Here is a 15,358-nt window from a genome sequence, read left to right on the forward strand (position 1 = left end):
AAGGGCTAAACAACGAGATACAGGCGTCGCCGGACCACCTCACCGAAGCACCGAGAAAGGAGGGAGTACAACCCAGGGCACCCGAGGTGGGGCAGCAGGGCGGGGGGCGGAGTTTCGGAGGGGGCGGGTCTCCGTGGCGAAACCCCGCCCCTTGCACGTCGCTGATTGGTGGCAACGGTAGGCCGGAAAAAGGGGCGGGCCCGCGCGCGGCCCTGTCTCTGCCGGTCGGCGCGGTCCTGCCGTCAGGTGGGTGTGTCCCGGGCGGCGGGTGCGCGCGCGCGCTCACGTCGGAGGACCGGAAGGGAGGCGGGGCCGCGGCGGCGCGCGCCCCTGGAACGCGCGCAGCGCAGGCGGCGCGGATCGCAGGGAGCCGGTCCGCGGCCGGAACGGGGTCTCGGGTGTGCGTGTGCGACAGAACTCCGGGGACACGGCCACGATGAACACGGTGCTGTCGCGGGCGAACTCGCTGTTCGCCTTCTCGCTGAGCGTGATGGCGGCGCTCACCTTCGGCTGCTTCATCACCACCGCCTTCAAAGACCGGAGCGTCCCGGTGCGGCTGCACGTCTCGCGGATCATGCTGTGAGTGCGGCGAGGCCCGGCCGGCGGGCGGGCGGCTGCACCGGGCCGGGGTGGGGCGGGCGGGGCGCAGGCCGGGCCGCCGCGGGACCCCGCTCTGCGCGGCCTCCGGCCCCCAGGCCACGCGTCCCGGGAGACCTCGCGGGCTGTGCCGCGACTCCCACCCTCCGCCGCAGATTCCCGGGCTTGCTCTTAAATTTTAATTTTGAGTGGAGCCCAGGTCAGTGCCTCCGCTTCCTTCCTGTTCCTCACTTCCCTCCGCCCACGCCCGGCCAATGAGGGAGCAACACAACAGCACGCCCGCCGCCGCCCGCCGGCCCCCGCCCGCGCCCGCGCCCGATCCCGCCGGCCGGGTCCCCCGCCCCGAGTCCCCGCGCCCGATCCCGCCGGCTGGGTCCCTCGCGCCCGATCCCCGCCGGCTGGGTCCCCCGCGCCCGCCTCCCGGCTGGGTCCCCCGCGCCCGCCTCCCGGCTGGGTCCCCCGCGCCCGCCTCCCAGCTGGGTCCCCCGCGCCCCGAGTCCCCGCGCCCGATCCCCGCCGTCTGGGTCCCCCGCGCCCCGACTCCCCGCGCCCGATCCCCGCCGGCTGGGTCCCCCGCGCCCCGAGTCCCCGCGCCCGATCCCGCCGGCTGGGTCCCCCGCGCCCGCCTCCCAGCTGGGTCCCCCGCGCCCCGAGTCCCCATGCCCGATCCCCGCCGGCTGGGTCCCCCGCGCCCCGACTCCCCGCGCCTGATCCCCGCTGGCTGGGTCCCCCGCGCCCCGAGCCCCTGCGTCCACAACCCGGCAGGGTGCCTCGCGCCCCATCCCCACCGCGGCAGGTGCTGGGCCATCGCCCACCCGAGTGTGCCCCGTGGGACGTTCCCTCTGCCGGGTTGGTCTTTGCCCCTCGGTGGCTGTCAGTGCAGCTGCTTTGAAGTTGGCGAGAACGCAGGGGTGCACGTGGGGAATCCGGCATCTGGGCTCCCCGGAGCGGCGTGGTTTTTCTGTCTTACGAGCCAGCCGCGTGAATAAGTGTGCGAAAATGCCAGGAATAGACTTTCGAAATGACGTGGGCATTTAGCCGTTGCCTATTTTTTTTTTTCTTTGATAATTTTCATTCCCCAGCACTTTTTTCTTTGACACGTAGGATTTTTCTTTGCTTTTGGTTCTATCTTTCTTCTGTATTCCATCTTCCAACAAGTTCTCTCTTTCTTCAACCTTAATTTTCTTGATTTGTCAGAATCTCCAACAAGCGGGTCAGCCAATCACTACCGCACCGCCCTCCCCCGCACCCCCGTGCTTTTTTTTTTTTGATAAGGTGATGCTTGTTAGATACTATGTTTTAGGTTCAAAAATCATTCCTTGGGTACAAATGAGCTCTGCTCCTGCCAACTCGTTTTTTTTTTTTTTTTTTTTTTTTTAAGAGCTTGATGCATAGTAAACACCAAACAACTCTTAGCTTTTGTTCATTTTGAGCCAGTTTCTTACTACTCTGGGCCTTAATTTCCTTTTGTCTAAAATGGAAGTACTACCCAACGAGTAGGCTTTGAGATAATTGTGAAATATTCGTAATGGACTTGACACAGACACACAGTAAGCACTCAGTGAAAAGTAGGCATCCTTTTATCTTGGTTTCCCACACCTCCTTTAGGCACGGGGCCTTTGTCCCACGCATGCTGGCACATGGCCCGATGTCAGGTATCAACACTTCTCTTTGAGCAGTTTTTATTTCCCCCTGGGTTTTGTTAGGGGTTCTTTTGAGGTACATGAACATAGCTGAAGACCGACTTTTATGTTGAATGAGAAAGTTTATCCTGATTTCACACTTATGGGTTTCTCTGATTTTTCATTTGTTTCTTGGTGGAATTGCTGTTTCCCCTGTCTGTCACTTTGTGTAAGGAATTCCTTGTGTGCTATGTTTACGGGATGCTAAAACCTTTATCTTTACTTCTAGAAAAAATGTAGAAGACTTCACTGGACCTAGAGAAAGAAGTGATCTGGGATTCATTAACTTTGATGTGACAGCAGATATCCTTTAAGAAATGATTTCATTGCCTTTTCTATAGTTTTATAACGACATGCAAGTTGTTTAGTGATTTGGGGGACAGTATGACTACCAGCCAAACCTTGGAAATTTCTAGGCTTATGTTTTCATCAGTGAAATTGTGATACCTCCTCCTTCACACCTGGAGGAAACATTCATAAGTATTTTCATAACAAGAGTCAGAGAAATCGTAACAGTTAAAATTTGAGTTGCCTTAAAATGGGGATGATTTGAATACTTTATCTTAATTTTCCTCTTTTGACAGCTCTTATCATTTTGGCCTGTTTATTCTCTGCCACCTGAAGCCCGATCTCACTGCCTTTTGAAAACCCAGGGTTAAAATGGGTTCTGGAGCTGAACTGTCTGAACTTGTGTACAGCAGCTGCCTGGACCACTGCAGCAGGGCCTGGGCCTGGGCGGGTAACCTGCGTGACTACCACGGCATTACTTTTAAGTCATATTTTTTAGAAATAAATTATTGGGTTTAGAAGTAGACTAGAAATTAGTTCTATGGGCACTTTTTTAGGAAATAGAGTACACCATGAGAAAAGTCCTATGTATACTAAACTTTGCTTGTAAGTGTTCATATCATTTAAAAAATCTCTAGTATAAAAGTAGTAGCTTCGTGTGTTTGGACTAGTGATTTTCAACCTTTTTCATCTCATGCCACATATAAAGTAATTACTAAAGTCCTGCAACATACCAAAAAATATATCTTTTGCCAGTCTGACCAAAAAAATAAGTTTAATTTTGATTGCTTTACAAAAATAATAATAATAATAATAATAATAATAATAATAATGGTAATTACCTACCCTTTTTGCTCCAAAGTAACTTTTTAAAGAACTGGGTGCCTATACTTGTATATACGGATTTCTGGTACCAAGAATTAACCAATCGGATGCAACCTTATTATGCGACAAGACCAATAAGATGCAACTCTGTTATATGACCTATATGTTTATAGGTCAAGACGGGGCATTCATACCAGATGGCTGTTGTCATTTTTTTATTTGACAGTCTAAGGGAACAGAGGTCAGTGCCCCTGGCTAAATAGTCAGGTATTTCATGTTAGAAATCCCTAAGGCACACCAGTTGAAAATTGTTGCTCTAGGGCAATGGTTGGTTCTCAAAGTATGATTCCTGGAAGCATCAGCATCAGATCACCTGGAAACTTGTTAAAAATACAAACTATGAAGCTCCACCCCATTCTCAGTGAATCAGAAACTCTAGCGGTGGGCCTCAGCGGTCTGGTTTTGTTTTGTTTTTTCTTTATTGATTTTATAGAGAAGAAGTGAGAGGGAGAGAGAGACAGAAACATCGATGAGAGAGAACATCGACTGGCCACCTCCTGCACGCCCCCCACCGGGGATCGGGCCCACAACCTGGGCATGTGCCCTGACCGGGAATCGAGCCGGCAACCTCTTGGTGCAGGGTCGACGCTCAGCCACTGAGCCACACCGGCAGGACTTGTTTTGCTTTTTAATCTAAGGATATAGTTTTTTGTTTGTTTTGTTTTTTAATTTGAAAATTTTTAAAAAATAATTTTATTTATTTATTTATTTGTTTTTTAGAGAGAGAGAAACACAGATGTGAGAGAGACACATCAGTTGGCTGCCTCCTGCACACCCCCTACTGGGGATCGAACCAAAACCTGGGCATGTGCCCTGACTGGGATTCGAACTGGGGCCTCTCAGTCTAATCCATGGAACTACACCAGCTGGGCTCTTTGTCTTGTTTTTTAATTGATTTCAGAGAGGAAGAAAGAGAGAAACATCAGTGTGAAAGAGAAACATAGATCAGTGCCTCCCATGTGCACCCAGACTGGGGAATAAACTTGAAACCTGGGTGTGTGCCCTGGCCAGGAATGGAACCCTGGATCCTTCGGTGCACAGGAGGACACTCAACCAACCGAGCCACACTGGCCAGGGGTCGGCTGTCTGTCTGATCAGCTTTCCCGGTGATTCTGACGCACACTCAGTTTGACCAGCACTGGTCTAGGGCAGCGATTTCCAACTTCTTTCCGCTCATGGCACACACACTAATTACTGACGTTCTGTGGCCCACCACAAAATATGTTTTTTTGTTGATCTACAAAAAAAAAGTATAATTTTGAGTCATTCACACCAGACGGCTATTGTGTTGGTTATTGTCATATTTTAATTTGACAATTCTAACAGAAAAGAGGCCAGTGCCCTTGACTAAATATTCTGGTGTTGCATGATCCCACTTATATGGAATAGAAAGAGAAACATGGATACATGCAACAGACTGACAGCTGGCAGAGGAGAGAGATTGAGGCTCTGGATGAAAAAGTGCATGTACGGCCCTGGCCCGTGTGGCTCAAGGTGTTGGGCATCATTCTGTGCACTGAAAGGTCGCTGGTTCGATTGGGGTCAGGGCACATGCCGGGGTTGCAGGCTGGATCCCTGGTAGGGGTGTGCAGGAGGCAGCCTGTCACATAGATGTTCCCCCCTCCCTTCTTCTCTCTCTAAAAATCAACAGAAATGTTTTTAAATGACACCTAGACACAGACAGCCGTGTGGAGAATGCCAGAGGGAAATTGGTAGGGGCATTAGGAAGGTGGAGGTTGGCAAGGGGGGAAGTGAGGACAGAAAGAGACTGCTTGGGGCGATGATGTTTGAGTTGTACACTTGAAACCTAGACGGTTTGTGAACCAATGTCACCCTGTAAATTTAATTTAAAAAATATTGCAATACACTGGTTGAAAATCACCGGAGTGGACAATTATGGTGAAATTGCCTGATATCTCAACTGCCATGTACATGTGCCGTACGTACGCTAGGTGTCAGAGTTTGTGACCTAGTCAGATTTTCTTTAAGACTGCTAACTGAAACTTGAAATTGTGCCTGCTCTTAAAAAGAGCTATCCTAGACCTCTCAATTCTAAAATAGTGATTAATGATGGATACACATACTTGTGTTGCTATCAGTATGTAAACACATATAATAAATGACTTAACCATTTACATGTAATAATAAAACCCAAACGTTTACTCGGTTCCTTTCTTAGTGACCCAGTCTTGTAATTAATCCTGGTGACTTTTTTTTTTTCACTCTAGAAAACTGATGAAACCGAATTGGTGTCCCACTGCCGGTTCTACCAAAGCAGTTCATGGGCTGAGATGTTTGATCTGCTGGCATGTGTCCAAAGCCACATACAAGTTATCATACTTGGTTTAATTACTTGAGCCTAGTTTATGTCTGCATATCATTACATTTGAATTGTGATGATTGGTTATACTTCAGAAACGTTAGTGAAACCGTCTGTGCTTGAAACTAAGCCCTCTTTTACCTTTTATATATTTTTATTGAATTAGTGGCTCAGTATGTTTCTGGACAGCCTCTTTTTTTCTCTTTTACTATTAGTATTGCTATGAGTACTTAAGAATAACTGATCTGTTTTAGAGTTATTTGCTGCTTTGTGATTTATAGATTCCTTAATTTGTTTACATCTAGAGAATATATTTGATTGGAATGTTAAGCAGTTGTTTCTTTATTTATCAGCAGAATATTCAACAAAAAATAATGTAAGTATAAAAATAATGTATATATAGAAGTATGTTAGTAAATATGTAACCTTATTTTTTTTTTTTTTTTTTTATCCTCATCCGAGGACATTTTTCCATTTTTTGTAGAGTGGGAGGGAGAGAGAGGAAGAGAGAGAGAGGGAAACATCGACGTGAAGGGACACATCGAGTGGCTGCCACCCGCACGACCAACCAGGGCCGGGGACAAACTGCAACCGAGGTACGTGCCCTTAGCGGGAACCGAACCCGGGTCTCTCCGGACCGCAGGCCGACGCTCTAACCGCTGAGCCAAACCGGCCAGGGCTGTAACCTTATTTTTCATGAAAAAAAATATCAATTTTAAATATTCAAACATCTGACCCGAGTAGGGGAGTGGAAGTCACACCTCTGCGAGGTGACTGTCCCGGGGAACACTGTCTCCGGTGGCAGCCTGCGGCCTCCTGGTGCAGAATGGGGCACGTCCATCGGTATCTAAAGAAAACAAGCTACTGTTCCTTCTCTTAGGGATCTAAGCAGAGTTGCAGTTTTTCAGTTTACTGGCCTTTTGACTTGATGTTAGGTTGGTGCAGCACCTTCTAAGCTCCTCGGAAACCACAAGTCTATTTGTGTATTTCTCCATTTAAACTGAAAGGGGAAAGAAGTTAAACTTGACTCATAACTCTGTGGACTGACATCATGCTCAGTCCCTAAGCCGGCTTGGTCACGTGCTTCCTTAATTTTTTTTGTTGTTGTTCAGATAGAGAGGAAGGGAGAGAGCGGGAGAGAGAGAGAGAAACATCGACGTGAAAGGGACACATCGAGTGGCTGCCACCCGCACAACCCTACCAGGGCCGGGGACAAACCGCAACCAAGGTACGCGCCCCCAGCAGGAACCGAACCCGGGTCTCTCCGGACCACAGTTCGACACTCCAACCGCTGAGCCAAACCGGCCAGGGCTTATATTTTATTTTATTCATTTATTTAATCCTCACCCGAGGACAGTTTTTCATTTTTTGTTCAGATAGAGTGGTAGGGAGAGAGAGGAAGAGAGAGAGAGAGAGAGAAACATCGACGTGAAAGGGACACATCGAGTGGCTGCCACCCGCACGACCCAACCAGGGCCGGGGACAAACTGCAACAGAGATACGTGCCCTTAGCGGGAACCAAACCCGGGTCTCTCTGAACCACAGGCCGACACTCTAACCACTGAGCCAAACTGGCCAGGGCGAGGTCACGTGTTTCCTAAAGCACGTGCATCCTCTGAGGTGGAGGAGGAGTGGTGTTGGCAAGAGGTCGACCAGGTGCTCTCTGGATTCACTATTCATTCACGTTCAGCACTGTGCAGGGTTTCACAGTGTGTACCCAGCTAAGTGGGCCATAGTGTCTAATCTTAAATACACTGATCCCCGCAAGACAGAAAAATGACTTTAAAAGACTCCTGCAAAGATACCGCAGATTGGAGATAACGCCGGTGGTCCCAGCACACGCCAGCAGCAGGAACCTGGCTCAGCGGTGTGTCTGGTCCTCTTGTGAGCTGCTCGGCCACAGCAGAGGGTTAAGCAGAAAGGACCCAGAGAGATTTGGTCAAACGTTGGCTGAGAAAATTCAACACTAGTCAAGAAGACTCTTTGCAATGCACATTTACATTTATTATAGATGTTCGTATTGTTGAGGGTTGATAACATTGTGTATTAGGTACATAGTTTGTAAATAAAGTTGCATATTTGGGGGTTTGTGTTCAAAATAATTTTAGATCGAAAACCTCTGGAGACCACTTCCAGTGATCAAATCGAGAAGATGTGGTTGACTTTCAGCGTGTGCGGAAATGGGAGGTGGCATTGCCGCCCGGCCGTGGGTTCCCTGAGCAAAATATTCTCTCTCGACAGCTGTAATTAAAAAGACAGACGGCAACACATTTGAATTAACAAAATTTGTGATCTGTGCTTATAACTCTGGTTACCCAGACATATATATATAGTACATGGTTTGAGCTGTTTGGATAGTCTTATGAAGCCATACCTATACAATGAATAAATATCTGTTTTGAGAATTTTTTTTGTTTTGGAGTTGTATGGGATTTACCAATTTGAGTATTTAAGGTAGTCTTTTCTTTTTTTAAGGTTTTTAAATTAGTTTTTAGGGAGACAGGAAGAGGGAGACAGAAACTTCAATCAAACTTCAATCGGTTGCCTCCTGCTCGCCCCCTAGTGGGGATGAGCCCACAAGCTGGGCATGTGCCCTGACCGGGAATCGAACTGGCATCCTTTTGGTACATGGGATGACGCCCAACAAACTGAGCCATATTGGCCAGAGTTTAAGGTAGTCTTTTTAATCAGAAATTAGAGTTTTATCAGAAGTTTTATAATTAGAAGCTGTTGAACTATTAGGTGAAAATATATTAAAACACTGTTGGTTTGTGGTGGAAATTTGTTAGTTCAGTCTGCTTTCCGGCTTCTGTTGCAGCCAGGGTAAGGCTGGAGCTATTTGTACGGAATTTCACCAAAACAGAAACCTTAGGTCCTGAATTATAGAGTGGATGAATCTGATAAGGGAATTAGAACACAAGGCGAGATCTGGGGAAGGAGCTGTGCTCTCTACCCTAGTACCTTATGTTTGCTGTCAACATAGACTGGAGGTCATTTGTGGTTAGCAATGAGTCTGCTTCTGTATTTCATTTGAGGTGTATTCACTTTCAAGGGATGACAAATTAACCAACTTCATCTTTTTGGGTTTTTTAGCTCAGTGTAGTTTTTAGCACTTCGTTCATTTCATCGCAGGTCGTTTATTCTGAGCATCTCTTTCATGCCAGGTATTTTGTTAGGCCCTGGGAGGAGTGGGCGGAATAACCTTGCCCTTGAGAATCAACAGTGTCAAAACAGGAAAAGCTCTTCTGAACATAAGAGTAACAACCAGAAACACACATATTATTCCACAAGTCTCAACAAATCATTCAAATAAATAGGCCATTTTCTTGGTGACAGATATACCTAAATTATATTTCTGGTTTGAGTTCACCCCAGCATGACTAGTAAGTTAATTCAATTTGAAATCCGACAGATTATTGCTTCAGTGAGTGAATAAATACACGTGGAAGATCATTTCACATTGGCACGCCCCGATTCTGTGTTGTGACGGTTATGCCGAATGTCAGGAGACTCGCGGGTGCTGATGTGCACCCTCCTGTAGAAATAACTTCTGCGTTTCTTTTCAGTCAGCACGCTGCGCAGTTGGCAACACAAGCCAGTGGGTGTTCAGGGAGAACACAGTTCTTGGGACTTAGTAGTGATCACAAAAATGTGTTTTCTCTCCGTTTTATGCCCCTAATTTTCCAGTTTGCTTATGATATGTCAAAATAGTGGCTTGAAAGGTTGTCTCACTTCTAGAATTTTGCCATAATAAAACAGAGATGTGCCTGTGTTTTATTTTAATGTAAAAATATATATACCCAAACGCCTTCATTTCTTTAGTGATCCTTGGTGATTGAAGAATCTGCGAGGTACATAAATCGGCTGATGTGACTGGCCACAGTGACCTGTGTTGACATGTGATGGGACTGTTCGCGGGCTCCACGCAGGGTGCATCCTGCAGGAGGCTCAGAAAGTGACAGAGAAGGGATTTGAGAAGGCTTCCTTCCAGGGATTCTGGTCCCTTCTGTTTCTCCAAGGGCCTTACTCTGGGGAGCATATAGGTCTGAAATCTTGTATTAAGATTTAAGGACCCTAAATAGTTGCCTTAGAAGAAAGAATGATTTTCGTTAGAGAAATATCTTTTCTCTAAGAAAAGGTCGAACCCCTACCTCTTATATCTATCCACTTGTTACCATTTTGTGTGTTTGAAGATTTTAGCAGTCCCCTCAAAGTTGGGTTCATTGATAATAAATTAAACTATTTGCTTACCAATACTTTTAATTTGAAGTGACAAAGAAGCTATTCCTGCTGAGCTAATCTAGTTCATTTTCATCTTCATGCAGGCTCTGAACCAAGTTGTCCTTTGGGACAAGATTGTTCTGAGAGGTGATAATCCGAAGCTGTTGTTGAAAAATATGAAAACGAAGTATTTTTTCTTTGACGATGGAAATGGTCTCAAGTGAGCAATTCTTTGTCTTTTTTTTCAGTTAACGAATCTGAAGGAGGGAAAGATGGGTTGTTATTTTTAAAGGGAAATATTGGAGGGTAGAAGAGGAAGATGCAGCCTGGCTGGGAAGGTGGCGTGGAGACGCTGCTGTGCGCGGGGATCTGAGGTCGGCCCCGGGTGGACCGTCGGCTCCAGGTGGACCGTCAGCTCCGGGTGGACCGTCAGCCCCGGGTGGACCGTCAGCCCGCGGACAGCTTCTGCTCTGGGGCTGGCCTGGCTCGTGGGAGCGGGACTCGGTGGCACAGGCCACGTGGGATGGAAGAGGAACTTGCCGGGGAAACAGCGCATCGGCCCGGTTGAGACAACTGTGGTTCTCTTAACTTCTCTGAACCTGTGTCCTGCACAGAGTGAAGGAACTAGAACAACCGATCTGGGTCGTTGTTAGCTCTCCCACTCTGAAAGCTGTGTTCAGGTTTGCCCGTGGAGACACGATGGAGTTGGGGTTCGCAGCACTGTCTTCGATTCCCACTCCGATCTGTGTTGCCCTGTGTGGTCCTCATTAGGCTTAGGGTTGGTAGCGCCGGAGACTAGTGAGCGCAGGTGGTCAGGGCCGGACACCTGTGTACAGGCCCGCCTTTCCAGTGTCCTGGGCTTCTAGAAGACTCCAGGTAACTTCTGTGTGTAGAGTAGGGTTCCCGATAGGAGTAGCTGCTTATACATAACCTGACACCTCAGGGCTTGAATTAAACTGTTTTTATTGAACTGCAAGTGTTTCTGCTGACATCTGTTTGTTTCATCTTTCTCCAGGGGAAACAGGAATGTCACTTTAACCCTGTCTTGGAATGTCGTGCCAAACGCTGGGATTCTACCTCTTGTGACAGGATCAGGGCACGTGTCTGTCCCGTTTCCAGATACCTATGAAATTATGAAGAGTTATTAAATTATTCTGAATTTGAAACAGCATATTTTTATACTTAACAAATCGTATCTCATTCATGTCCTCCCTTGCATCTGCATTTGGTTTTGGTTGTTAAGTTAATTTTTTTTAATAAGAACTAACATCAGAAGGCATATTTGAAGGGGAAGGTTAATGTGCTACTTAATTTTACAATCAAAACAAAGGAAAAGAAGGCCGCCAGAGTGGAGTATTGTAAGAATAAGAAAGCTACACCACAGGAGTTGTCCAGTTTATCTTTGCCGTGTTCCCTGTGTTCCCATTGTTGACGGACTGGAGGGAGCGTGACGGGCCACAGCGTCAGGGGCAGTGGGCCTGCGGGAACTGTTGTATGCCTTGGGCTTGAGCAGTTCACACTGCGTGTGATTCGGTGGTCAGCCTCTTGGAGCTCCTCGGGGCTGTCGGGCCTGGAGACATTACTGTGGGCATTGGGGAGAAGCCTGGTTTACAGAAGAGCCAAGAGGGTGGGGATTGTGTCCATGTGTCTTAGGAAGGCCCATAATGCTTGTTTTCTTACAGGTGACAAGCAACTTTCTCCACTTAAGGAATAAATACCTCCTTCTATGCTGTAAATCGTTGTAACTCATCCTACAGTCTCTTAAGTCGACTAAATGTGTGTCTTTGCTGTGTGTTCGAACGTTCCTTTGTGTACGGCCTTGTGTGGTCCTTAGTGTTGCCGTTGGAAGTGGAGATGTTTGCATGGTTCCCTGAGTGACGTCGGTTCTAGTGAGCATGCCTAGTGCCACCGAGTGGTAATTGTTAACATTTTCTGTGGGCCCACGTTTGAATTACTACTGGGGCAGTAGTAATGTGTGTTGGTGTTACGAGCACTCGTGCATTTCACTGTCGGTTCTTCAGTGAGCTGACGAGTGAGTGGTGCCGGGAGCTCACTGCGGTGGCAGACGGAGCCCAGAGGCGGCTGCCGGGTTTGCTCCGCACAGCCGGCAGGGAAGGGAGTCGGGGCCTGAGCTCGGATCTGCTTCTCCCAGCTCGGTGTCCTCTCGCCCGCAGACCCCAGGCGAACCACATGCGCACGTGACCCACCGCATCTGCGGCCCCACACGCTTGCGGGTGTCCTAGCGGAGTTTGCCATCCGTGGGGAGGTGACCCGGCCCTGTCACAGAGGTGACAGCTCGCTTCAGTCTGCATAACTTAATTTTACTTCTGTTCAAAGTACAAGAATCCAAATGTGTAAAAGTAATTTAGAGATTGAACACAGGATAATACGTGATGGGCATGTGGTCGTACCTAACGAGTTCTTTCCGGAATGGGCAGGGGGCCGGCCACAGGAGACGGCTGCCCGCAAGGTGCCCTGCAAGGCCCCGCCAGCTGCCCCCAGGGGCACGAACGGCAGTGCGAGCTGGCAGCCGACTTGTCGGGCTCGCTAGGGGGAAGCACCTCAATCCATCCTCCGGCCTCTGCGTCCGGGAGCCTGTGCGTGGGCGGGGCGGGGGCGCGGTGGCCTGGGGCCCGACTTGGCTCCCAGCCTGCTCATTGACCTTCGCAGGGTCTCCTTTCTCTTCCTGCAAAGGGACCGTCTGGATGGCTCCACACACCACACAAGCCTCTAGGGGACCGTGTAGTGTCCAGCAGAGATTGGGCGCCCAGCACCTTAGTAACGCGCAGCTCAGGCAGGTGCGGGAATGACCCGTGTGTAACCATCCGGATCGGACTTCATTTCTGTTGGTTTCACCCAGAGATCACTGCGTGGTTAGTACAAGTAGACGTGGAAACTCGGCGTCCGTAGGCACCCCGGCCCGAGCCGTGGGCACGCCCTTTCGTGGAAACTCGACGTCCGTAGGCACCCCGGCAGGAGCCGCGGGCGCGCCCTTTCGTGGAAACTCGACGTCCGTAGGCACCCCGGCCCGAGCCGTGGGCACGCCCTTTCGTGGAAACTCGACGTCCGTACGCACCCCGGCCCGAGCCGTGGGCACGCCCTTTCGTGGAAACTCGACGTCCGTAGGCACCCCGGCCCGAGCCGTGGGCGCGCCCTTTCGTGGAAACTCGACGTCCGTAGGCACCCCGGCCCGAGCCGTGGGCACGCCCTTTCGTGGAAACTCGGCGTCCGTAGGCACCCCGGCCCGAGCCGCGGGCGCGCCCTTTCGTGGAAACTCGACGTCCGTAGGCACCCCGGCCCGAGCCGCGGGCGCGCCCTTTCGTGGAAACTCGGCGTCCGTAGGCACCCCGGCCCGAGCCGCGGGCGCGCCCTTTCGTGGAAACTCGGCGTCCGTAGGCACCCCGGCCCGAGCCGTGGGCGCGCCCTTTCGTGGAAACCACGTCCGTAGGCACCCCGGCCCGAGCCGTGGGCGCGCCCTTTCGTGGAAACTCGACGTCCGTAGGCACCCCGGCCCGAGCCGTGGGCGCGCCCTTTCGTGGAAACTCGACGTCCGTAGGCACCCCGGCCCGAGCCGTGGGCGCGCCCTTTCGTGGAAACTCGGTGTCCGTAGGCACCCCGGCCCGAGCCGTGGGCGCGCCCTTTCGTGGAAACTCGACGTCCGTAGGCACCCCGGCCCGAGCCGTGGGCGCGCCCTTTCGTGGAAACTCGACGTCCGTAGGCACCCCGGCCCGAGCCGTGGGCGCGCCCTTTCGTGGAAACTCGGTGTCCGTAGGCACCCCGGCCCGAGCCACGGGCTCGCCCTTTCGTGGAAACTCGACGTCCGTAGGCACCCCGGCCCGAGCCGTGGGCGCGCCCTTTCGTGGAAACTCGGTGTCCGTAGGCACCCCGGCCCGAGCCACGGGCTCGCCCTTTCGTGGAAACTCGGCGTCCGTAGGCACCCCGGCCCGAGCCACGGGCGCGCCCTTTCGTGGAAACTCGGTGTCCGTAGGCACCCCGGCCCGAGCTGTGGGTGCGCCCCCCTTACAAGAAAAGGCGCAGTGCAGTCCCTGGTCCGGGCCTCCGAGGAGAGGGGTCTCTTGGTTCCCTGGGGAGAGTGTTGACGTTCACTTGAGCTGTAATGTCCGGGCCCACTCACTCCTCTGGAATTTGGTGAGGACGGGGATTCTACCAGCCCAACCAGCACGATGTATCCGTTGTCTTTTGTTTTTACTTAACTGCAGGGAGCTGCTCAGGACAAGGGTCCCCCAACGTGGGAATAAGGAACCTCTGTCTCAGGAACATTTTCTGGGCATGTGCAGCTTTGTTAGTTTTCCGTGATTCTACATTAAAAAAAATTAGACTTGTGTTCACTTTGTAACCTTATCATCTGCCTTAGCACCACTTTTAAAGAAGTCTTACAGAGTCTCCACGAAAACCCCAGTCTTCAGACTCAGAGACCTGAGTGATTGGAGTGTGTGGGCCCAGAGGTGTTCTGGGGAAAGGGAGTAACCGCAAGACACTTACCTGAAGTCCTCCTGATGAGAAGCAGGTGAATTTGAACGCGGGTGCTGACATCCGCCCTCCTCAGCTAAACGCCAGACGAGCAGCTACAGCAGCGTTTGATCCCAATTGACATCCGCTGTCTTCGTGCTTAACGGAAAATGAAACTTCAGAAACTCCTTAGGGTGTAACACAAAAGTGGATTTTGTTTCTCGGAGTCGTTTTACAGTTCTCTGTGGCTCTGGCCAGCCTAGGGTCAGCTCTAAGAGATGGGCTCTAGGGTGATCATGAGCTTCTCCTCACTGTTCTGTCCAAAGCTCTGGATCTTTGGGTGTGTTAGGGGAGGTGTTATTTCCTAAGACTTTGAATGGATGTGAAAGGGGCTTATGGGGGGAAGCCATGAGCTTGGGTAGCAAACATCTGTCCATTTCAGAAGCTCTCCCTGCGTTGAGCAGGCAGCCTGTGTGTTATCCGACTGCTAGCTGTTAGAGACCTGTTTCAGAAAGTCCCTGCGTGTTCCGATGTAATTCGGGAAATGGATTACTTCACATACTGATTGATAAGAAAAAAATTCCTGAAGACACTGAAGATATGTTTGAGGATTTTCTTAATTGCAATAAATAGCATTTTTCTAATGAAAGTGAATTTTATGAATACAAGGGTGCATTTTAAAAGGCTTTCTGATTTATGCTTTTTACATGAAGCTGCTGACCTCAAGGAAAAGGGATGAAATCAAATCCAGTGAACTCAAGTTTTTTTCTTTTTCTTTCTCCTGTTTTTGTTTTGTAATTTTTGTGTGTGGGGTGGGTGGGGGGAGACCAGTACTGTCTAAACTCTGCAGACTGTACGCTCCTGTACTAGACTGTAAGCTCTCTGAGGGCAGTCT

General features: G+C 50.0%; 1 protein-coding gene across 1 annotated transcript; it reads left to right on the forward strand.

Annotated features, from left to right (window-relative positions):
- The first annotated feature begins 338 nt into the window (after positions 1-338).
- On the forward strand, positions 339-11,729 carry SPCS3 (signal peptidase complex subunit 3). The gene is made up of 5 exons (XM_036250638.1): positions 339-579; positions 2,509-2,582; positions 6,072-6,148; positions 10,098-10,213; positions 11,009-11,729. Exons 1-5 carry the CDS (start codon positions 437-439, stop codon positions 11,139-11,141), a joined length of 543 nt encoding a protein of 180 aa, XP_036106531.1. The 5' UTR covers positions 339-436; the 3' UTR covers positions 11,142-11,729.
- The last annotated feature ends 3,629 nt before the right edge of the window (positions 11,730-15,358 follow it).

The sequence above is a fragment of the Molossus molossus genome, unplaced genomic scaffold (assembly GCF_014108415.1).
Source record: "Molossus molossus isolate mMolMol1 unplaced genomic scaffold, mMolMol1.p scaffold_m16_p_9, whole genome shotgun sequence".
Classification (NCBI taxonomy): domain Eukaryota; kingdom Metazoa; phylum Chordata; class Mammalia; order Chiroptera; family Molossidae; genus Molossus; species Molossus molossus.

What these genes read in the sequence shown, in the direction of transcription:
- SPCS3 (XM_036250638.1), top strand. Translation starts at nt 437, where the DNA reads ATGAACACGGTGCTGTCGCGGGCGAACTCGCTGTTCGCCTTCTCGCTG. An exon ending in CACGTCTCGCGGATCATGCT is followed by an intron (nt 580 to 2,508) that starts GTGAGTGCGGCG and finishes CTTTACTTCTAG; the next exon opens with AAAAAATGTAGAAGACTTCA. An exon ending in AATATTCAACAAAAAATAAT is followed by an intron (nt 6,149 to 10,097) that starts GTAAGTATAAAA and finishes ATCTTCATGCAG; the next exon opens with GCTCTGAACCAAGTTGTCCT.